The sequence below is a fragment of the Mustela nigripes genome, chromosome 6 (assembly GCF_022355385.1).
Source record: "Mustela nigripes isolate SB6536 chromosome 6, MUSNIG.SB6536, whole genome shotgun sequence".
NCBI classification, from domain to species: Eukaryota; Metazoa; Chordata; class Mammalia; order Carnivora; family Mustelidae; genus Mustela; species Mustela nigripes.
This window is the reverse complement of record NC_081562.1, coordinates 112391825-112415579: the sequence shown is the minus strand read 5'-3', so window position 1 is coordinate 112415579 and position 23755 is coordinate 112391825. Positions and strand designations below refer to the sequence as shown.

General features: G+C 54.6%; 1 protein-coding gene across 2 annotated transcripts; it reads right to left on the bottom strand.

The window, feature by feature from the left end:
* Positions 1–2672: 2672 nt before the first annotated feature.
* Positions 2673–15781, bottom strand: AKR1E2 (aldo-keto reductase family 1 member E2). 2 transcript variants are annotated; one of them, XM_059403991.1, is made up of 10 exons: positions 15673–15781; positions 12999–13166; positions 11018–11134; positions 10803–10880; positions 9412–9534; positions 7774–7871; positions 5922–5994; positions 5429–5509; positions 4400–4485; positions 2673–4133 (listed from the first exon to the last, which is right to left on the bottom strand). In XM_059403991.1, exons 1-10 carry the CDS (start codon positions 15709–15711, stop codon positions 4091–4093), a joined length of 906 nt encoding a protein of 301 aa, XP_059259974.1. In that variant the 5' UTR covers positions 15712–15781; the 3' UTR covers positions 2673–4090. The 2 variants fall into 2 exon arrangements, with proteins under 2 accessions (XP_059259974.1, XP_059259973.1); XM_059403990.1 differs by lacking the exons at positions 2673–4133; positions 4400–4485; positions 5429–5509; positions 5922–5994 and adding an exon at positions 6982–7516.
* Positions 15782–23755: the final 7974 nt, after the last annotated feature.

Sequence of the window (23755 nt, the reverse complement as noted above, 5' to 3'; positions counted from 1 at the left end):
TTCTCCTCTCTAACTCCCCATGTCCTCCATGCTATTTGTTATGCTCCACAAATAAGTGAAACCATATGATAATTGACTCTCTCTGCTTGACTTATTTCACTCAGCATAATCTCTTCCAGTCCCGTCCATGTTGCTACAAAAGTTGGGTATTCACCCTTTCTGATGGAGGCATCATACTCCATAGTGTATATGGACCACATCTTCCTTATCCATTCGTCCGTTGAAGGGCATCTTGGTTCTTTCCACAGTTTGGCGACCGTGGCCATTGCTGCTATAAACATTGGGGTACAGATGGCCCGTTTCACTACATCTGTATCATTGGGGTAAATACCCAGTAGTGCAATTGCAAGGTCATAGGAAAGCTCTATTTTTAATTTCTTGAGGAATCTCCACACATATGTTCCCTCTCCTTTTGGAATCTTTCCTACCCACAGTCAAAAGAATTTGGGTGAGGCTCTAGCCACAGGCCCTGCTACCAGTGCTTGAGTAATCCCAAGAACAGTCCCGTCAGAGCACAACCCGGAGGAAGTGGAATTAAAAACAAGTGATTTGGCCCAGCCAGTGAACCCAGAGGCTTGATACACACCCACTTCTCTGACCTTGAATGATGGGGATTTCAAGCAAGTTCTAGGACTTGGCATTGCTAGTTACCAAGTGGTGGGATAATTCAGAATTTGGGGTGAGGAGTTCGAAGTCCAAATGAACCCCAGGGGAAGAACAATCCTTTCTGGAAATTGTTAAATTCAAATTTTAGCCGCCCCCCCATTCAAATGATTAACCATAAATAATTTTCTTTAGCAACACCCCCTCTCCAACTTGAGAATGGGGGTGGGGGGCCTCTTTTTTCCTAACCTTTGATATCTAAAGGCTCAATTGCTATCAATTCATAGACACATTTTAAGGACTTTGAAATATAATCCCAACTTACCACCAGGAGATCTTTATAAATTTAGAGTTCTTGTAGAAGTTACTGAACGTGTAATTTTTCAAAAAGCTTCACATATATCAGAGAGTCCAAATTTCAAAAATGGTATAATTGGCAAAAGGGATTGAGAAATGAGTGCCATGATTTATTAAGAGGTTCCAAAGATGTGCCTTCTCCGTTTGCATCAATGCCTTGTGAGGAACTCCCACCCCCAGCTGCTTGCCATAAAGACCATGTTTCAAATGAAACTTAGTTTAGAATCAGAATTTCAAATTTCTATACCACAAAGTATTGAATCAAGATCGAATATATACACACATAGACCAATTGTTGCTTTGAAAAGAATTTGTTAGTAATGACAATAAATTCGTGAGAATAGGGTTTGGATCATGATTAAAGTACTTATTTTTCCATTTTTTATTCATCTCTGGCTCAGTTTAAATTATTTTTTCTATTTTGAGGTGTATTTTAGAATGTACACAACGGATTAGTAAAGAGTGCATTTATGTAATACATAAAAAATATATATGTATTGGGGCTCAAGTTCAAACACTGTTGGTAATCATAGAAGTTCCCTCAAAAAAGACGGACCCCGCTGTTCAGAGACCCCAAGCTGCCCTTGTGTGCGCGAGGTGGGGAAGCAATGGTGGCCTTTTTCACGAGCGCTGTCCCCCGCACGGAGACAGAGGCCCCGGCCGCCGTCCGAGCCGGCGTCCATCTCCCGTGGTCCAGGCGGGACGGGGCCACTCCAGACCGGAGCAGGCGTCACCCCCGCGGGCGCCGCGCGTCCGGACCAGGTCGGGGGCGGGCCCCAGGGGAGAGGTCGCATCTCGGGAGCAGGGAAAGCAAACAGCGCCCGGCTGCTTGGCCCCTCGGGGGGCCTTCCGGGCCCGTGGCCCCCGATGTCGGTCCAGGCTCGGGAACGAAGCCCAGCCGCCTCCCCGGGGCGGGCCCCTGCGCTCCCGCTGGTCCACCGAGAGGAGGCCGCCCGGGCGCCAGTGTCCCCAGCCCAGGCGCTCCGTTCCCGGCCTGCAGCCCGGCTCCCCCGTCCCCCACCCCCGGACGACCCCGGGTACAGCCCCCAGTCCACAGGCGGAGCAGCGGCGCCCTCTGCCGGCAGAGCCGCGAATGCGCCAGCGCCCTGCGCGGACCCGCTTTGCCCGGCTCCCACGGCCCGGCCCGGGGTCCCAGCTGCGGTTCTCTGCGGCGGTGTGGCCTATCGTGCACAGGCCGCGCCCTCGTGCTGTGCGCAGGGCGACAGAGCCCGGGGCCGCCCGCGCAGGCCCAAGCAGGCGCAGTGCCCATCGCGTGCAGCTGTCCCCGACCCCAGCTCTGCAGGGCCAAGCGTTTCTTCCCCTCACGGTACCTGCCGTGGTGTTGCTAGTCCAGGTGGTCCTAGTAAGAAACCACTCACAAATGTGTAATCCTTCCTTTTTTTCCTGCGGAACACAGTGATGGAACTTACAGTACCGTGCGGTCCCTCAAGGCTTACCTGTGAACTGACGTTTGCCAGCACGCGAGTTTAGCATGTAGGGGTGAGAACACCGCCCCCACCCACCCCAGCAAGCAGTGCCTTAGTAAGGCTGGACTTACTGCGAGAAGGATTCATTGTAAGATGTGGAATTCATTTACACTAGGCAGGAAGCTCGGATGATCTGTTAAAACTGTCAAAATACTAAGTGGACAGTTGCATGACCTGTACATCTAGTGTATACATGCACGCCTTCTTAAAAAGTTACAAATACAGTTTTGTGAAGTTTATGTCCATTTACTAGATGTGTATTACAAGTATTACAGATATTTTTTTAAGCTTTGGTGGGGAGTGCCTTCGCAGTGTGGGAGGGGCAGAGGGAACAGGAGAAGCGACAATTGCTGAGCCCGCAGCCCCATTGGGGCTCAATCTCCCCATCCTGAGATCATCACCTGGGCTGAGACCAGGAGTCCCATGCTCCGCGGACGGAACCACCTAGGCGCCCCTGGTACATATTCTGTGTAATTTATCTACGTATGTCGTGGGCATGGGCAGAGCTGAGGGCCCACCAGAAAGATGATTCTTCTCAGATGTTGTTATTGCCGCTCTCTGTAACTGAGCTCTTTCTTCTCCATTTTCTTTGCAGTCTGAATCTGGTAGAATTACTTCGTTAAATAGAAAAATTCTGTAAATACTAATAAAAAGCCCTATTAGCCTTACACTTAATGGAAAGAGGGAAAACATCTGGGAATTCATGCAAGAAAATGATCCTTTTAAATCTAACATCATTTACAGCAGCTCAAAATACAAAATGGCCCCACGCTTGGTGCCCAAGTGCCACCCAGTGAGACAAGTCAAAGTCACACACTGCCCTGAATGAGCCTGTGTAGACATGAGCCCTCATGCCCTTTTTTTTTTTTTTAAAGATTTTATTTATTTGACAGACAGAGATCACAATTAGGCAGAGAGAGAAGAAGGGAAGCAGGCTCCCCCAAGAGCAGAGAGCCTGATGCGGGGCTCGATCCCAGGACCCTGGGATCATGACCTGAGCCGAAGGCAGAGGCTTAACCCACTGAGCCACCAAGGCGCCCCCCCTCATGCCCTCTCGACAGATCCCCAGGACCAGGTGGACCCTGCCTGCCTGACGGGAATGGCCCACATGTCCTCTCTAAGCTGGGGTTTCCACGGGTTTACCTGAAGAAGAAAAAAAGCCTCTCTGTTGAACTGAGGCATCTCCCACTTTCAGCCAGGTGTTCCCTGGTTGTGTGAAGGTGAATTCTGGGGGACTGGCAAGGACAGAGGTGCACAGGCGACGCGGGGCCGGCCCAGGGTTGGTGAGGGGGCTCACCACGCAATGATCTCAACTCTTGTATTTGAGTATTTCCACCACACAATCTTTTGTTCGAGAGTACAGGCCACTTGGCTTGTCTCGTAAAAACCCCATCACACTGTGCTCAAAGGATTCTGAGGACGGAGGTTCTAGAGAGTAATCATCGCCCCCGTGGTGTTTGTCTCTGTCACGGAGACCAGCTGAACCGTGTGAATTTCTCAGGGAGCTCAGCTTCTGTTCCAGGCGGGAATCCACCGAATCAAACCCCGTCCCTCCCCTCCCTGGCCGCCCAGTGCCGAGGCCGGCCGGGTGGGAGCTGGGGGGCGTCCGTCCAGGCAGAGGAGGAGGAAGGGGGAAGCCAGGCTCAGTAGTCTATGTTGAAAGGATAGTCCTTGTGGTTCACAGCTCTGAGAAACAGGAAACAAATAAAAAATAGAGATGTATACTCTTTCTAAGAGAAACATTCTAAAAGCGACATTCGTGTACTTTCAAGCTCCCCGATGTGTTAAATCAGTCTTTGGATTCACTCGGTGGCCTAGCCTCAAACAGGAGAGACTTGTGAGAAGGCTTCGCTAACCTCACACGTATACAATCAACACCTCCTCAGGGACCAAGCCCTCCGTCTGCCTATGAGAGCCTCTGTCACGAGAGCCAGTAAAGGAGCCGCACTTACATGGGTAGCCGGCACATTCGGAAGTTCCTGTCCAGGCCAAAGATGTCGTTCATATCCTGTTCTGATAGTTCAAAGTCAAACACCTGCAGCCCAAACAGACATTCACAGCAAATTCAGTTTGGTGAACATTTCGCTGTGCACGCGTTACCTGCAAGGCGCTGGGCCAGGCCGGCGGCCTGGGGCTGCGTGGGAGCCCCTGGGACGACCAGCCGGGAGCTGTGTCCACCCAGCGGGGGTCAGGGACACCCGGGATCGTTAAGAGGCACAGCAAAGCATCTTTCCCTCACTGCTCAAAAAAACTAAAAAACGAAAAACCCAAACCCAAATCCATTGTGCCGCACACCCTACCACCTGGGAGAGCGCTGGGGCCCCGGGACCATTAAGTCTAACAGTAGCCGTAACGCAGCGTGATTTTTGTGCCCGTTCCTTCTCAAGCAGAATTCTAAGCTGCCCCCCGGCACCTTGCCTGCCCTTTTGCTCTTAACACACTTGAGGACTATGATCCACTCCTAAAATGGGAGCTTTTCTCCCGGGAGAGCCAACCCTGGTCGCTGCTGAGGAGCTGGGAGAGAAGGTACAGTGCCTGAGGCCCCCCCACGCCCCCGCAGTCCAGGAGAAACCAGCAACTCGGAGTCCACAGCAGTGCTGACTAGAGGGCGGGCCAGGGCCCAGGGGGGAGGCTGGGTTCAGTTTTGGAGGGCTCAAGGCAGCCCGGGGACAGCGGTCCCAAGCGTTGGGGAGCAGGTGCCTGGCTAGGCAGGCAGCCCAGGGCGCCTCTGGGTGACACCTCTGGGCGCCTCTGGGCGACACCTTGGGTGTTCATCCTCTCTCTGTCCCCCATTTTGGCCAGCTGCCAGGCTCCTAGGCCGACGCGGTCACCCTCTTGGATTCCGTGTCCCGGCTGCAGCTTCATCCGGTCTTCTGTTGTGTCAAGGCCACAGGGCACCTGTTTGTTGCGGGGGTCAGACTCCCAGCTAACTAAGCGATGATCCCCAACCCTCCGAGTAAAAGAAGAAATGCACTTTCCTGGATATTCTCAAGAATCCGCTTTGGGTTGACTGATTTGGGGATCACGATCACATTCCTCTGGATCTGAAATCGGAGCAAAATCTACGGGAAAAAGGTCCAACATCAGCCAAAGGGCAATCCCCCGGCAGTCAGCCATTTCCCGCACAGTTTATATCATATGGTACTATGACGTCCCAAAGTCAGGGGCAGCTGGAGCTTTTATTACAAGGTCGTCTTCTCCAGAGTCCTCCAGGAACCAAACCGGTGTTTTCTGGACGGTTCCTCCAATGTGTGTGTGCCCATGGAGAATTCCGTGAATGAAAGAGAATTCACTGAGGCGCCCAACCCTTAGACGTGCAACATGAGAGCACAGAACATGGAGGCAAAGCCCCTCCCCGAGGAACCGAGGGAGCTCGGGCAGCGGGGCCAGCGTGAGTGAGCCCTTCCTCCACCCAGAGCCTGGCTCCCCGAGGAAGCGGGAGCAGCACCCCCAGCCCCGGCAGCCCCCTCCTACCTGGGCCGGAGACTTGTTGTACTTCTGGGCCACCCTCTGAATCACGGGGTCATTCATCAGGTCCATCCCCTCACTAGAGAGAGCAGGACCGGGAAGGGGGTTAGGGGGTCAAACGTGTGTGCTGCTTGCTTCAAAACACACACCGCTTCCTCCAGGATTTGCTTTCGTCTCGTCACGATTCCTGATCACTGCGGGGACGAGCTCATCCCGCAAACCCCGCCGTCTAGCCACAGCCACGGCTAACGCTCCCGTGGAGACAGCTGGATGCGCTGCTTTGATGTACATTTGGTGTTTTCTCGAGAACAAGGTGACAACGTCTGCCCACGCTCTAGTGTGTGTCCCTCTGACACTGCCAGGCCTGACCTAGCACCCGCAGCTCTGTTCCTAAGTCATTGGTGTTGGTGATGGTAATTTCAGAAAAGTCCAGATCAAATACCAGAACAAGCCTGAGACTGGGAACAGGTGCAAGCCCCAATGCCAAGAAAGGCGCCAGGCCTCCGCGTGGTCCCGCAGGCACAGGCCCTCCCCACTCTGGAGAGACGTCTCTGCAAGACCACTCTTTACGCAGCTCCTAGATTCCGAGCACGGCTCTAGAAACAGCGCTCAGAGTCTCCTGAAGGAACTAAACGGCTGGTTACATCTGCGGCAGGCCCAGCACTCGGCTGGTTCCCCTTCCTGGGTGGCTTCCAGCACCCACTGTGCCCACCCCCCCAACCCTGCGCTCAACTGCACAACCAGACCGGACCTTCCAGCAACTCCCTTGCTGCTACCAAGTTCCAACACCTGTGCCTGCTTCCCCTGTGATTACACAGGTAATCACAAATACTTCCAGCCTTCCCAGGGCACCTGCTCTGTCCCAGGCACTAAGCCAGGGGCTGGCAGGAAGTCACAAATCACACACTGTCCCTGCACTGAAGCAGCTCTGACAAGTGGGAAAAGGAATTGATGTCAGGACAGTATGAGGAGGGCGATGGACAAAACCTGACTACCAGGAGTCTGGAGAGCTTCCTGGAGGAGGCGACGCTGTCAAACCATATATTAGAAATCAGAGTTAGCCAAATTAAAAAAAAAGAGAAAAAAAAGGATAAAAGCAAGATCTCTAGGTAAAGAGAACAGTGCGTTCAGAGGCACAGAGACTGGAAAGAACGCGCTCCATTCCGGGAGACCCGCGTAGTTTCCAGGGGTCGGTGCGCACACTGCCTGCAGGAAGAAATGAGGCCAGAAATGGGCAGCAGCCAGACCAGCTGGGACTCGTAGGCCATCGCAAGAACTGAAGAGTTTTTAAGCAAGAAAGTGGCCTGATCATTTTGAGACTCCCTTTGGCTACATGTGTGGTGTAGACAATGAACCGGAACCGGTCAAACATGGCCGGAGTGAAAAGGCTACAGAATTTCAGGGACTCCCCCTTAGCCAAGGCAGCGATGGCGAGAACCAGAGACCAAGAGACAGAGCCTGGGATCGCCGGCAGAATGACCCGAGGACGTTGCTGAGACTGGGAAGGCCGGATTTTCAGGTGTCTGGTCCGAGGGCTGCCGGAGTCGGGGCTCGTCTGGGGCGGGATGGGAGGAGTCTCTGTTCTGCGGAGACGGGGATGTCTGTGAACCAGCCCAACGAAGAGGCTGAGCTAGGCGGGCTCTGAAGAGGCTGCCCCAGCCGCTTCTGTCCCCCAAAGGGACTCTTCTCTGGCTCCTGGCACCAGCAACCTCCCCGGCACCACCCCCGCAGGTCTGTGTGCACCCTGCCCACACCCTGCTTCCCAAGACCCTCCGCTAACCACCCACGTTCGGTCAGATGGTGCATCTCCTGCAGCTCCTGCTAGAGCCTAGACTCACCGCCAACGACGCAGTCCTACCTGGAACCGCCGAGGGGCCGGTACGCAGTCACGGACACGTCTCTGGACTGGCAGAAACGGATCAGGTCCTTCTGGGTCAGATACGGGTGGCACTCAATCTACGAAGAGAGTCGCAGCTTACCAAGAAAATTCAGAGCAACAGCACCTCAGGAACCAGGCCACGCATGCCTGTCTTGGCTGTCACTGAGGAGCTGCGTGACCCATCCTGAGGCTCAAGCGTCTACCACTGTGAAGTGACAAGCCCTTGCGAACAGGCAGAAGGGACACCTGCATTCCCTGGACGCTCAGATGGCCCCTGCTCGGCGAGGCCCGCTCTGTCTTCTACTCTCCACTCCAGCCCGCATCGCGGACATCTTTGATGATCTTTGATGTTGTCCTCATTCGCCACGTGATGCAGGCTCCAGACGGCGCGGGTTTGGTCAGACTGTGCTGTGTGTGCGGACATCTGCCAACACCCAGCATGAGCTAGCGGAGTGCGCTCGTCAACACTTGTGAGGACAGCGAGCGGGGCTGGAGAGTCACGGGGCAAACACAGGCTCCTGGGGACGCCAGCGGGCGCTGGAAGAACCTGAAGGGCAGGATTCCCGTCTCCACATCCTCTGAATTCTCACGTAAGATCCCAGGTCCTCAGTGGGTTGGCAACAGATGCTTGTTTAGGGAGAATGAAGAGCTACCACAGTGCCTTGTGGGCTCTCTGAAAACCCTTCTGAACCCACGTTCCTGGGGGGCTCAGAACCCTAATTAGGGGACATACTCTCCAGCCCCTCTGCACCCCACAGATGAGGCACCAGCCCTTCCCGGGATTTAAAGTGCCACTGCGAACCCTCCTGGGACAGGGGCTATGACGCACTTGGACAGATCTAGTCTTGTGAGGTTGTAAAGTAGCAACACTGAGTGGTCCTTGCGAGGGGGCAGTGGCTAGAAGAGCTTCCAGAAGGCAGCGGCTGTTCTATTCCCTGCCCTAGGTGCGACCACCTGAGCTCGCTCATCTGGGGAGACTCACGGAGCATCGCCCTTTCCAGTCTCCCTGTAATGCTTTAGCTAGGAAGGGTTTTTTTTAAAAAATAAAAAATGGAATGTGATGCTCTATTTTCATGTCCCCAAACCAGAAACTACCCAAGGGGTCCTCAGTGCTAGAATGAGTGAGCACCCATTACTGACAGAACGGACCAGCACACAGAGAGCAGAACGAGGGACAGTCACACTGGGCATGGAGGCATCCAACAGACACGGGGCTGAAGGAAGCCAGACACAAACAAGCACATAACGCGTCACGTTATCTGCACGTTGAAAGCTGCCCTCTGCTTTAGTAATCGCACGGCGGCCGCCCTCTGCGGGGGCTGGTCCACACAGAAGAGCTTTCCGAGGAGGCCCACATGGCTGTGAGCAGGACCCCTCAGCGCCTCTGCGCAGGGAAAACCCAGCCCAGCCCTCACCCTGCCGTCCGAGGGCACCGCCGTCCGCACAAGCCTCTGGGGCAGCTCTCCTGCCTTGGCCCCAGCTGCTTGCCTGCCTGCTCCCCGAGTCGCCCGTCTGCAGCCACCAGAGACAAATGCCCACGGTGTGCCCCCCCATTCCATCTCCAGTCCAGCCACATGAAGTGACCTGAAAAGCCATCTCCGCCTGTGAAAGCCTCACCTGGTTAGTCACTGGCCTGAATCTCAAGCTGGGTTTGTTCAAAAGTCTCTCCAGCTGCTCATGGTTGAAGTTGGACACCCCGATGGCTTTCACCAGCCCCATGACCACCAGGTCCTCCATGGCCTAAGAGAACAGAGAGTCGTTCTGCGCCCGAGAACCCACGGCCTCACTCCTCTGCAGGCCGCGTGAGCCCGCCTGATGCCCCACAGGCCTTCTGCGCGCAGGGCCCGTGCTGCTTCCATGCCCCCGGCTGGGGGAGCTTGGGCACGTTTATAGGGCCGCACTAAACTCAATGTTGTCACTGCAAAGTAGGGACAAGCCTGTCCGTGCCACAGGATTATTTTAAAGATTCCACCAAACAACACATGCAAGCATTTAGCTCGGGGCTGGAAAGCGGTAAGCCGTGCCACGTGGCAGCTGTTACGGCTCCTCTCACTCTCCCTACCCGTCGGTAAGGTCTGGGGCAGGGACGTCTGTTGCTGTCCACTCACCCCTTCGACTCCGATTAGATGCTTCCTGAGCACAGGAAGGGGCCGGCAGCTCCAGGAGGAGCGTGGCCCGGGGCAGCCACACCATCAGCAGGAGTACGATGCGGCCACGGGCAAGCACAACAGCTATGGCCCCTGCGGCACCATCCAGAACCCGCTGGTGCTGCCCGGACAGCCCAGAGTTTAACCCACGCTTTCTGGAGAAGCAGTGCCGCGGGGCAGAAAGGGCTGGGGCCCCCGGACCCTGGCTCTCCCAGGCCGCGGCCCTGGGCTAATCTGCTAAGCCAGCCCCCATTTAAGAGGAAGGGGGAGGGCGTGGCCTGGCTGGTGTGCGTTCCCCCCCTCGTTCTGCCTGGTACTTGTAGGCTCCCATGCCTGTCCCTGAGCTCAGTGTGACCTCACCTGCTTCCCATGCCTCACCCCTGCCCTCCTCTGCCCACATGGGTGTGCACAGCGGGGGGCAGCGGGAACCCTGCCTCCCTTCCACACGGGCACCCCTCCCGACTCCCGTGCTTGGGGCTTTGCTCAAGGCCTCTTCCTTCCTTCCTGTCCGGACTCCAGCCGCGGGCTGAGCTCGTGGCCCACCCTCCAGCTCCTCCCAGCGCCCCAAACCTCGCCGTGCTGCCAGACATCGCTCCGACGAAGCTCACGGACAAGCCCTTGGCAGCTACTGGACACGAGTGGTGGTCACCACTGCAGGAGGGAGACACAGATTCTACCTTTTCTTTTTATTCTCTTCTGAATTTCTGTGATGACCACCTGCTGTTTCTAATAAGCAACCAAGCAGACACTGAGACTCACAGGGAGGTCTGCCCTGGTTATCCCCGTGTGTGTTCCTGGTGAACACAGCCAGCTCGCAAGGGCCCAGCACCCTGCCCAGAGGCCCACCAGCCTGTGGCTCACCTCCCACGTGTCCAGGAAGTCGGTGTCACTGGGTATCACCATGCCGCTGGGGTCCAAAGGCATGTCTTCCACCCCGGGCTGTGAGGCAGAGGAGGGAGCTGACGATGGCCCGCAGGGGCCTCGAGCCCAGGCCTCTGCTGAGCTGGGGCCCTCACTCCCCGCTTTCCCCCGGCGGGCATGAGCAGGAAGGAAGGTGCTGCTAGTGTCTTTCGTACCTTGAAACCCATGGGCCAGTGTATGAGGTAGAGGTCCAGGTAATCCAGCTTCAAGGCCCTCAGACTCTTGGTGCATGCTGCTTTCACCAGGGACTTCTCATGGCTGGTGCACCAGAGCTGCCGAGGGGAGGAGGGAAGCCAGGGTTAACACAACGTCTGCCCCTTGTCCCACAATCCAGTCTCAGGGAGACAGATGACATCCAAGCCCTATGGCTATAAATGCAACATGGCTGTGACATTAGCCTCCGATGGTTCTGGGGCTCCCTCGGGGAGGGATCCCCAAAACTGGGCTCTGCAGCCTGAGCCCTACTAAAGGGACATCGGCAGCCCCATGAACTATATGGTGGGGGGCTGCCAGTTATCCGGACCCACCGGGATAAAGCCAACCAAACTCAATGCGTGTGGACAGAAAGGAGAGGAGGAAAACTCAGAAGAAAGTCTACATTGCATTTCCCACTTCAGTCTGTGCCATGTTGAAGGTCCCCGGGGACGAAGGCGTCATACTCCTGCAGTAAAGCTGGTGGGTGAGTGAACGCCACCGACCTGTGGGGACCTGGACACGCCCCTCCCGCCACCCCCACCCGTAAGCATGAAATCCGTGACTGGTGCTTCCTCTTGAGATTCCTGTCTTGCTGTTTAGTATTAACTGTGACGGGAGCCACTCGAAGGCTCCGACGCAGCAAGAGAAAACACAAGAAGTAGTACAAGAGTGAGAACAGAAACACAGAAAAACATACCGTCAACACAGCGTACTGACAGAAAAGAAGAAAAACAAAAAACCCTAAAAATAGGTTGTCAGCAACAGGACTCTCTAGATGGTGAGTATACAGTGATTTTTTAACATATCTATATCTATTTCTGTGACTTTCCCAAACGTCAGGAGTAACGAGCACACCTGCCCTGCGGCTGTGATGCACTCAGGCGCGAATGTCCCCTGACTTCGGGGCTGGCCTGGGCAGACCAGGCACCCCTCCCTTCCTGGAGTGGCAGGGGAGACTCTGCCCCTCTGCCAGGTGCAGGCCCGGCCCATCCCTCCCCTCCCTTTGCTCCAGCTTTAGAAACACCGATGAATTACAGAAACCATCGGAGAGTGAAACCGAAGAGCAAATCTGCCACAGAAACAGAGGTGACTTGTGCAATTATGGACATCGGACCTGGAAACTGCTCCGGCGATGATCAAATCTGAGTCCTGCTTTACACACAACGACGCTGTGACCCTGTGCCATCGGGTGACTGACCCAGTCTCTCGGTGCTCGTGAGAGACCGCTGGAATGAGGGCCTGTGGCTACTGACCTCCCGGTCTTAAGGTTCGGCCTCAAAGTCAAGAGCAAAGGGGTCCTGAACTCTGCCGAGTGGGCCCTCCTTCACCAGGCCCGCGCGCCTCTTTCCCGCCTCCAGCCTCCAGCGTCTCTCCCTGTCCAAGTCTGGCCCGCCCTCCGCTCCCTCCCACCCTGCCCTCCAGGTCCCCTGTCTTCTGCCTTCTGCTCACACACACACTCCTTTCAGTAGCTGCAACTGCCTGGGTGGGACACGAGTCTCTCCGCGGCGGAAGATAAGCTCCCTACTTAAAATCCTTCAGCGGCGCTCCTTGTGCACGGGAAAAAGAATAAGGCCCTTAAAAGGCAGCCAGGCCTCTGTGGTCTGGCCTGTCCCCTGCTCCAGCCTTGTTTCTCAGCACTCCTCTGCCTACCATTCTCCGATCCAGGAACTCCAAGCTTCTTCTAGGTCCGTGTACCCAAGGCGCTGTCCCACGCCTGTGCCTCTGCGCAAGCTGTCCCCTCCGCTTGTCACCCTGCCCCAGGCATCTTCACCTGCACCACCAGCATGTGTACGAAGCTGAGGAAGTCTAGGCAGGTCTGGTTCCAGGACGAACTGAGCTGCCAGCTGCTAGGAGACCAAGAACCCTCCCCACACGGGGTCAGCTGTCTTGCTAAGGGAGCCCCTGGGGGTCGCCCTGCTGGCGCCGCGTGTGAAGTCCTACCTTACTGACGATGAACAGGTCCTCCCGCTTCACCACACCCTCCTTGATCTTGCACTGGATCCCGGCTCCAATCTCACTCTCGTTGTGGTATAAGTAGGCGCAGTCGAAGTGCCGATATCCGGCGTCGATGGCCAATTTCACTGCCTCTGTCACTTCCCCTGGAGCCGCCTGCAGAGTGAACACGATAGAAGCAATCCACCCGCGCTCAGGACATCCCAGCGTTTCACTCTAAAATGAAGACTCACACAGCGCATAAGTGAGGAAGGAGGTCACGGTGTCAGTGAGCACCAAAATGAGGGACACTGTCAGAGTCAGAAAGGACTTACACACAATCTGAGTTGCCATTCCTTGACTTATCTGGGGAAAAGTCTATGGGTACTTTTAGTGCCTGCAAATAACGGGGCCGGACGCTGAGCCTCCTGAATGAACAGAGTAATAAAGAAATGGAGGAGGAATCCTAGTAGCAACTGAGAGAGAAGCAGGTTAGACTCAACCTCTACCCGACAAGACCAGAAGTCCAAGGGCAAAAGTGAACAGGAGCGAACTCACACGGAGAGACTCCACCACCGGTGAACCATCTCCCCAAACCCACAGGAACGGTGCGGATTCCATCAAGAATGTGGAAGCTCAGAAAATGCTCACTGTGAACGGGGCTGCTCAAGCAAGCGAAGGGGCAGGAACAGGATGAAGCCCGGGAGGGCTCACAACACAGCGCACTGAGCCTTCCCAAAGGGCTTCGTGGCTCACAAAGCACCTGCTCAAAGCACCCTGTGCTTTGTTGTGACGGTCCTTGCTTGACGAGCAGCACACTTGGAGGGGCCAAAAGCCAATGAAGAATCCATCTCAAGTCAGGAAACAAACCGCCAAGAAATTAGAAGGGAAGAGAAAATGTGAAAACAAGAGCAAACATCCAATAAAGACAGGACAGAGATCAACAAAGCCAGAGGCTAGTTCTTCGAAAGACCTTAATAAGGTGGAAAAGCTTCTGATGAGACTGATGGGACCAAGGTTTTTTTTTTTTTACATGATCTGAATGAAAAACAGTCCTACGGATTAAACACAGACCCCAAATCTCAGAAAATATTATCAATAACCATAAGCTGACAATTTGGAAAGATGAAAAGAATGGGAAAAATCCTTGGAAAAACTTACTTGAGAAGAAGTAAAAGCTGACTTGTCCTATAAGTATTTTTTAAATGAAGCAATTAGCTAAACAGACACAAAACCGTTCTACAAAAGTTTCAAGGACAAAATCGTCCCAATTTAACACAGAATCTTACACAGAAGGGAAAAATAAGGAATACTCTCAATTCATCCTACTAAACCAGCATATCCCTGGAATCAAAAGCAGACAAAAATATTAAAAAACAGTTACACACTCGTGTCGTTCATGAATAACCGTTGCAGAAATCCTAAGTAAAATAACAGCAAATCGGACGCAACAATATATTCTGGAGAAAGATCGTCCCACATGCAACTGAGTCTATGTGAGAAAGCAAGGACGGCTCGGTGTTCGGAAATCCATGATAATTCACATCAACAGATTAGAAAAATAAATCCTGTCAATCAATGTTCTTTAAGCTTGAACACCCAGCTCTGATTTAAAGGCTCAGTAAACCAGGGGAAAAGGAAACTCTTTAACTTGGTAAAGAATACCCACATTTAAAACAACAACAGTAATACAAAAATCAAGAATAAAGCCACCCCCAAAAATCTAGAGGCAAACATCCTCCAACGTGTCCGTATCCGAGACACAACCTTCAAGATCAGGAACAAAACGGAAAAAGGAATTTGAGACTTAAAGCATCAGAACGGAGGCGGCGAAAGAAGCACTACGCGCAGGCGGTCTGGTCACGTATGGAGAGAACCCAAAGGGATCTACAGGCCCACGGCGAGAACAAGAGGGCGACTTGGCGACGTGCCAGGACAGGTGTTGAATGTGATTTTTTTTTTTTCCTTTTAACTAGGCTCCGCGCCCACCGCGGGGCTCCCAGCTCCGACCCGAGGTCAAGAGTCCGCCCCCACCCTCTCCCTCCCCGCCGGCTCCGCCCCCCGCGCACGCAAACCCGCGGGAAGGCGGTCCGAGGCCGCGCGCCGAGCCCCGGCGACCCGGAGAGGCGCGCTCCGGCCCGGAAGCACCTGCCGCAGGTTCTCCCGCGCCGTGGGCGCAGGGCTGGACCCCGGGGCCGTCAGGGGTCAGGGTACAGCCGGGCCCCGGCCGTCAGGGGTCAGGGTACAGCCGACCCCCGTCAGGGGTCAGGGTACAGCCGGGCCCCGGCACGCCCCCGAAAGGACGTGCGGGAAAGCGCCTCAGCGGCCCTCGGACGCGCGGGGTCGCCGGGCTCGCCCCGGTCCGCCCCCCGCTCCCCTGCGGCTCCCGCGTCCCGGCCCGCGGGGCCCGGTCCGCGCACAGGGCGGCCCACGGGGCCTCGCCGCGGCGCTGTCCCCGACCGCACTAGCCTTCGGGACGCGGGTCACCTGCCCCCACGGCGCCCGCGGGCCGGTGGCCGCCGTCCCCCCGCCGCGACCCCGGCCTGCCCTCCGCCCGGGCCGCCCTTCGCCGACCTCTGCGGGCGAGAGCTCGGGACGGGGTGGGCGGGCGGCAGGTGGCCCCGCGAGGCCCCTCCGCGGCTGGGGCGAGGCCCCGCCCGCCCCGGGGCACAGGCCCCCTCACCTGCCAGGTGCCCAGGCCGAGCGCCGGGATCCGCTCCATGCCCCGCACCGGACCGCGGCCGCGGGAACACGACCGGCGCGCGCCGCCGCGCTCGCAGCTCCGGCGCACTACCGGCGCGCGCGGTGGGCGGGGCCGGCGGGAGGCCGCTCTGATTGGCCGGCGGCGCCCCTCGGGCCAGGGGACACGCCCACCTCCCCGGGCTCCCGTGAGTCCGGCGTCCGGGAGAGGGTGTGCGCAAGCGCACGACTCCGCGCTCTCACGGCCGAGGGTCCCGGCCGCGCCGCGTCGGGAGGGGCAAGGAGCCCTGCTGGCGGGCCAGTGTTCCGAGGTTCGCGGGGCCCGCAGGGCTGGGCTGTCCCGGGGTCGGGCGGGAGAGGACGGGTCTGGGGCTCTGTGTCCGCGCTCTGGGCGCCTGGAGCCGGGGTACGCCCCTAGCACCCACCCCCATGGCGAGGGGGCTTCGTAATAGGGAGGGAAGGTCTTCCCCCTCAGCAACTTGATGTGCTTGGAGCAGGGGCCCGGGGGTCCCGCCGGCTCCTAGAAGACTGTCGGCCTCGGTTCCCCATGGATGACGCCCCTGCCTAAGTCCAGTAAATGCTTTCTACTGGCCGGGGTCCCTGGGAGCGGACAGCGACCTGGGAACGGAGGGCCTGGGCAGTGCAGAATGTGGCAGAGCGCTGGACTGCTTGCTCCTCCGGGGTCCAAGGACCGACCCTCCTTGCTGGAGCCTCAGGGGCAAGTGGGCGGAATCATTGCCGGGGCTGGGGTGAGGAGACTCCGTGAGTGAACTAGAAACGCCAGGACACTGGTCGGAAACTGGGGACATGGAGGATCCGAGGTCCTTCTCATCCCCCTTTAGAGCCCCCACGTCCTGGTCCTTTGTCCCCTGGGGCCTGGGAACCCCCTGCCTTCACGGCCCCCAAAGGCCTGTTTTAATTTCTGGTTTCCTGCGTGGGGCTGCAGGGCTGGCCCCCACCAGCTCACTGGCCAGCGGAGCAACAGGAGCAGGGAGGGGACACCCAGGGGTCATTCGGACCCAACAATGACCTTTCACTAATGAACTTCTCAGAAGCGGGAGGGCGCTCTAAGACCCTCTCATTGACTCATTTGGCCACTGTGCCCCGCAGTCATCCGGGTGACCCACATGAAAGGACCCACATGGCCCCTTGCCCACCAGGAGCTCCCTGTCCACAGTGGGAGATGGACCAAGACAAGAAAAGGAGCACATGCTATAGGGAGATAAGCAGGGTGCTGGAGGTCCAGCCAGGAGGTCCAGCCAGGAGGCCCTTGGTAGGCCTAAAAGGCCACGAGAGTGGCATTTATGCTGTGACCAGAAAGATGAGGAGCCAGCCCTGCACACGTCCGGGACGAGTGTGCTGGGGGAGAGCTCCCAGGCGGCTGGGACTCTGTTGGGGCAGGGTCCACCTCTGAGCTCATAAGCAAGTTATTGGGGAGATTCAGTTTGGACCAAGATTTCAGGTCTTTTAAGTCAGCTGATCTGATCTCAGCCCTCATTTGGTTCTTAGCAATAGGAACCAGAGAGACCCACACGGAGGGACAGAGGGAAGGAAGGAACACAGGAGAGAGCAAGCAGGACTGAAGTCACAACGTTTTGTCAATCATCTGTCAATCATCTTGGAAGTGCTATTATCACTCCTCAGTGTCCTACGAGAGCCGGGAGCCGTAAGGGAACGGCGGACTCATCTGTGGCCAGCCACGTATCCGGAAGATGTCACTAGTGGAAAGGCAGGCTGAAACTAGAAAGCAGTAAAGCATTCCTCAGAACCCAGTGCCAGAGAAAGGGTTAACCCGTCAAAGTCCCATCACTGCCTACCTTAGCCTAGCAGTACTGATCCTAGGAATTTATCCAAAAGAAGTTCGTGCATAGTTTTTCAAAGATCTGTTTAGAAGCAGACTCATTACAGTGTCCATAGGCTATTCCCTGGAGGGCCGTAGCCTGGCCCCTCCTGCTCCCTCCAGGCACAGACCCCCTCCCTCTCGGTGAACACAGCACATCTAGGGCAGCTCAGCTGGGCACAGGGATGACCATGGACATGCTCCATCCAGGGGAAGTTCCCAGGTGCAGCAGCAGGACCACTTGAGCTCGTGTGAACGCAGCAGGCTTTTGCAAGGTGTACAGAGGGGGCTCAGCAAAGCTGCTGGAAGGGCAGAGTGTCAGGCTGGGGGCTTTAGAATGGGAAAAAGTGCTCAAACCCCATCTACGTTTCCACCAGGAGTGGCCCCAACCCATGTACCCAATAAGCTTAGCTTCTACCTTGGCCTGTGGTCGGTGGAAAGGAAGGAGGAAGCTCTCCTTTCCCTCAAGGCAGGGTCAGGTGGAGTCGGCTTGGTCTGAGGCTGTGGGGTGAGGCCAGGGTCTGCAGTGTGTCTGCCCAGACGTGGGAGTCTGCTGAGCAGAGAACATCAGTCCTCAAGAGGGGACGTCAAAAGCACAAGTATAAAAAAATATATAAACTGGCTTCATAAAATTTAACATTTTGGATCAAAACATAGTATCAATAAAGAGAAAGACAATCTACTAAATGGTATAAAATACTTGCACATAGTATTTATAATAAGGGGCATTTGTGGATTAAACAACTCTTTCACCTCTATAATATAATAATATAAACATTCCACTTAACAAGTGGGGGAAGGATCTGTATATGACAAATCCCCTGAAGCAAATACACAGGGGTGGCTGGGTGGTGACGTTGGTTAAGACATCTGACTCTTGGTTTCAGCTTAGGTCTGATTGTGGAGTCATGAGGTCAAGCCCCACGTCAGGCTCCGAGCTCAGCAGGAGTCTGCTTGAAATTTTCTCTCTCCCTCTGCCTCCCCCCACCTCCTGCACTCGCTCTCAAATAAATCCTTAAAAAAATGGCCATATAAGGAAGGTATACACATATTACACATATTATAAACATAATTATTTTTTAGGGAAATGCAAATAAAAACCACAACAAGATACCTCTTCACATGCAAAAAGGACATCTATTATTAAAAAGACAGGTATTGAAGTTCTGGTGAGGACACGGAGAAATTGCTGATTGAAATATAAAATAGCAGTCCTTTGGAAAACAGGTAGTTCTCCAAAAAGGAAAACATAGAGTTACCATGAATCCAGCAACTGCACTCGAAGGTATGTACCCAAGAGAACCAAAAGCATGGCTTCGTGGATTTGTGGTAACTCTATGTTTTCCTTTTTGGAGAACTGCCCGTTTTCCAAAGGACTGCTATTGTGCTCTCCATCACTGTCTCTGTCTCTCTCTTTCAAATCAATAAATAAAATCTTAAAAAGCAAAAAGAGCAGCCACACAATATAAAACAGGCAAAGATATTAAAATACACTTCACGGAAAAGAAATATAAACAGCCTTACACACATGATGTATACTCAGTCATGACGAAATGACTAAATCCAAAAGATCACAAGGATCCCCGGAAGCTGTGTAGAAAGAGGAACTTTCTTCGTCGTTGATGGGAACCCCAGCTGCTCTCCCAGAGCGGCGGTCTGGCCGCATGTATCAAACTTACAGTTGTAGTCACGTTTTGATTGAACGGCCACAGCTCAGGCAATCTGTCCCATGGAAACGCTTCTACACCTGACCTTCCTCAACGGTTATGCCCTGCAATGTTCTTCACAGGAGCAAAAGACTGGAAACCACCTGGCTGCCTTCATCAGTGTCTGGTCAAATGAATGACGGCCATCCACGAGAGGAAACGCGGTGTGGGGAGCGCGGATCAGGTGAGGAAGAAAAAGTGAAGAGTGAAGCTTCTTTCTGATGATTTGTGAAGATGGCCAGCCCCATAATCCCTCCAGCCCCACCCAGGTTCGTCTCGAGCTGCTGCACCAGGACGCAGGGACATTCTGCTAAACCTGGCCATGGGTCCCAGACGAGATTGGACAGCGCGTCTGTGACCGGACTGCCCTCATTTCAGCCCCGCTCCAATCAGCTCCATGCAAGCACTTTAGCCCCATGTCTCCAGAACAGTGTCTTGCACACAGTAGGCACTTACACATGTACTGAATCAGGGTCATCCTCCCAACAGTCCTAGGAGGTGGGTGCTCTTATGTTACAGACGGGAAAAAAGCAGAGATACAAAGTAGTCTTGGGTGAGCTGATGGACTCTCCATCCATCATCCATCCATCCATCATCCATCCAACCATCCATCCATCCATCCATCCAACCATCCATCATCCATCCATCCATCCATCCATCCATCCATCCATCCATCCATTCTTCCTTCATGTATTCAGCACCCGTGTACTCCCCCTTCAGTGTGCAGGCAGGAACTCTCCTGACTTTCAGAGCTCACAGCTCAGCAGGTGGGGTGACATTGGCCCCACAGCCAGGAAGGGGGGCAGCTGCAGAGCTGCACCTCTAGCACAAGCTCTTGCCCTGCTCTGGAGGGAGAGGAAACTCTGCTAGCATCTGCTCCCAGCATCAGCCGAGAGTTAGAGCCACCTCTGGTCCTAGATCCAGACCTGAGCATGCCCATCACCAGTCCTGTCCCCAGTTCCGGTACCACTGCCAGAATCCAGCGTCAGCCACGGAACCAGGGCTGTTCTAGAAGCAGCCTCCCCAAGACCACCAGCGACAGAGCCAGTGCCAGCACTGGAGCCGGGTCCTGGGCTAGTTCCAGAGCCCCCACCATGTGCGTCTCGGAATCAGCTGTGGTGTCCCCTGCCCTGTGGAGCCCCCGTCTCCCGGCATCTGCCCTTGAGCATGCCAGCGCCCGCGCTAGAGCTGTCTTTTCCTCCTTCACGATGACAACTTGGTTTTTAAATCTTCTTCGTTGGAGCTTATTAGATTTTATGGTTTAAAATGTACACCTAGTGAACATTTACCTTTTAGTCATTTTAAATCGTCTAACTCAGTGGCATTAGGTAAATGTTCAATATGCTGTGAACCCACCACCACTATTTCTAGAATGTTTCTCAAGGCAAATCCTGCATACATTAATGCAGACCCCCAGACCCCACCAGTCTCCCCATGCCCGCTTCCAGCTCTGGGGGATTCCAGAGCTCTGCTCTGGAGCCGGGGGAACTTGGCTCTGTGCATGCGGAATGGGGAACACTGGCACCAGGAAGGGTCCCAGTGCTCACAACCCCCACCCCCATCTCCTTTGTTTCTAGGCATTTCCTTCTCCCAGGCCTGCAGCCACCTCCTGAGCACAGCAGACCCTTCCTCTGTCCCAGCAGAGCTGAAGACCCCTGACAACGTGAACCTGTTCTGCACCAAGAACCCTATTGCTAACTGTGCCTTTGTCCTAAAAGTCAGACTTCCACCAGAAGGGCAAAGATGAGGCATGGAGCTCAACCCTCCCTCACAGGAAGCAGAGGGGGCTCAAAATTGCCAAGGGTTCCTTCTCACTGATCCCTAGTGCTGGCCAGGATGGGGCCTGGCAGGTCAGGCAGCCAAGTACTCACAGACCGCAGCGTCCCCGACACCCCACCCCGGCCTCGCTAGAGCCCTCCTTACCCAGGGCCCCGCCAAGCCCGTGCCCCGTGGAACCCTTGTCTGCAGTGACCCTCTCCGTGACCCCCCAACCCTGACAGACCCATGGCCAAAGCTGGGCTCAGAGGCCATCTGCTCGGTGAGGGGGGGTGGGGGTGGGAGAGGCTCCCATGCACAGCACAACTGTGGGGTCCAAACGCCTGGGGCCAGGTCTTGCAAAAGCAAGTGACCACGAGCGCTGGTGTCCCTGCTCATCTATAATGGGATAAACTCACGGAGTGCCCAGGAAGGGCCCCCTTATACCAGTAAGTACTCGCCACACTTGTGCACCTGTCCTTCCCCTCTTACCCCAGCGAGGGAGGGGCTGGACCAGTGTTCCCAGGGCCTGCCAGGGAGACAACGGGAGGAGGTGCAGAAGAGGCCGAAGGGGCCGCCTGACCTTCTCCCTGCCTGCGTTCAGGTTTCCCTGACCCAGAGTTGAAGAGCTGGCCCTGGGGGGTTGACTCTGGGGACCAGTCGTGCCAGGCAGGAGGTATTCCAGGACTCCGGCCTGCCTGCTGGGGCTAGGGCGGCCTGCGGGTGCTAAGGGTTGTGAGGTCTCCCCGCAGTGGCCCGTGGGGAGTGCCGTGGCTGCCAGGCGGGCCGCCGCTGGTGCGTTGAATGCGCAGGAGCACGGCAAGGCGGGGTCTAACGCCCGGGTGTGATGCACATACTGTCGGTGCTGCTGGTGGGCACGAGCCTCGGCCACCCCAGGGGGTCCCCTTCGGTCTGCACGTGGGCAGGAGACCGTGCACATCCCTCAGTGCAGCCCACCGAGCCCATCCGTGGTCTGGGAGCCCACACCACGTCCACACTACCAAGGGAGAGGTCACAAAGGTCTGTGTCCAGCCCTCCTGAGATAATCGGGAAACTGAGGCCAAGAGAGGCAGGAACTGGCCTGGGGCGCATCCGATGGCCAGAGTTTAGAGAAGTAGGGAGGGCTCTGGCTACCCCAGGCCACGACTCAACCCTCCTGTGGGGTTTGCTTTGGAAATGAGAGCCCCTAAGATTCTGAGGGAACTCCGCTCACCTCCCCGGTGTGGGGGCCCTTTCCTCTGCGCTTGCCCACGAGAGCACCCTCCTACCCGTTCACCTGCATGTCTGCCATGGAGAGAACGTGGCTGGAACCTGCGAGAAACCTAGCAGTGTTACCTGGGGGATGGAGCAATGAGGTGGAACATGTAATCAAGAACATTTGGGCTGTCGTGAGATTATTTTTATGATATACCTAACTTCTTAATTTTTAATAACCGTTGCTAAATTGAAGCAATGTGGAAAGAGGCATTTTACAAATTGAAGTATAATTAACATACAGTGTTACATTAGCTTCAGGTGTACAACACGAGTCCACAATTCTAGGTTACTCAGTATTCATCAGGGTAAGAATAGTCCCCAATTGTCACCCAACTTTATTACAGTATGGTTGATTATACTGCCTATGCTACTTGTCATCTCTGTGACTTATTTTATAACTGGAAGTTTGTATTTCTCTGAGAAGGCCAATAATGTAGAGCTAGCATGCATTTTTCAATAGACTTCATTTTATTTTATTTTTTTTAAAGGTTTTATTTATTTGACAAACAAGCACAAGCAGGCAGAAAGGGGGAAGCAGGCTCCCCACTGAGCAGAGAGCCTGATGCAGGGCTCAATCCCAGGACCCTGAGATCATGACCTAAGATGACCTGAGATCATGAGCCTAACGCAGACGCTTAACTGACTGAGCCATCCAGAATTCATTGTAGAAATAACTGCTTTAATATTGATTATTTAGAGAAAATTACAGAGAGAACTCAAATTTTAAATCACATAGATACTATTTAGAATGTTCACCTGAACTTGGGAAATGTCTTATAATGGTAAAAATGGGTTTATTTATTTAGGAAAAATAACTGTATGGTTAAAATTTTTTTTTTTTTTTACCTATATGACTAATACAGCACCAATCACGGGGACCTGCCGGCGAACTTCTCCTGCCCTCTGGTGGTCATGCCTCAAAATGCAGACACAATTGTACACAGGTGAAGGGTTTGAAAGGTAGTTCAACGCAGGTGTGTGAACTGCACTTGTTCTGAAGAGAACAAGTGTTGCAGATTTGAGGAACCTGAGAAATTTTCTCATTCAGGTTCCACACTTTAATTTAGCCATGTCATCACTGTGTCTCGATTACACACTCCCTTGAGATTTTTTTTTTTTAAGATTTTTATTTATTTATTTGACAGACAGAGATCACAAGTAGGCAGAGAGGCAGGCAGAAAGAGAGAGGAGGAAGCAGGCTCCCCGCTGAGCAGAGAGCCTGATGTGGGGCTCGATCCCAGGACCCTGGGATCATGACCTGAGGCAAAGGCAGAGGCTTTAACCCACTGAGCCACCCAGGTGCCCCGAGATTCTTGATACAATACTGAGTTGGGGCATCTCTTGACTATTTGACTTTGGCTTTATCCAAAGCTACAAACATTTTCTGTAAATTTTTTTACACCTATACAATAATCTTAGGCCTTATAAGTACTACATAAAGGGTGTTTTGCGAATAAATAAACACTAGTAAATGTACTTATTCTGCATCTTAACACATGTCCTTTGTA

Bases quoted from the DNA above. Each gene is read 5' to 3' on its own strand.
- AKR1E2 (XM_059403990.1), bottom strand. From the start codon at position 15,711: ATGGAGCGGATCCCGGCGCTCGGCCTGGGCACCTGGCAG. The intron at 11,135-12,998 runs GTAGGACTTCAC...TCCCCTCGGCAG, and splicing joins ACCTGTTCATCGTCAGTAAG to CTCTGGTGCACCAGCCATGA. The intron at 10,881-11,017 runs GTACGAAAGACA...TCTGCCTCACAG, and splicing joins ACTGGCCCATGGGTTTCAAG to CCCGGGGTGGAAGACATGCC.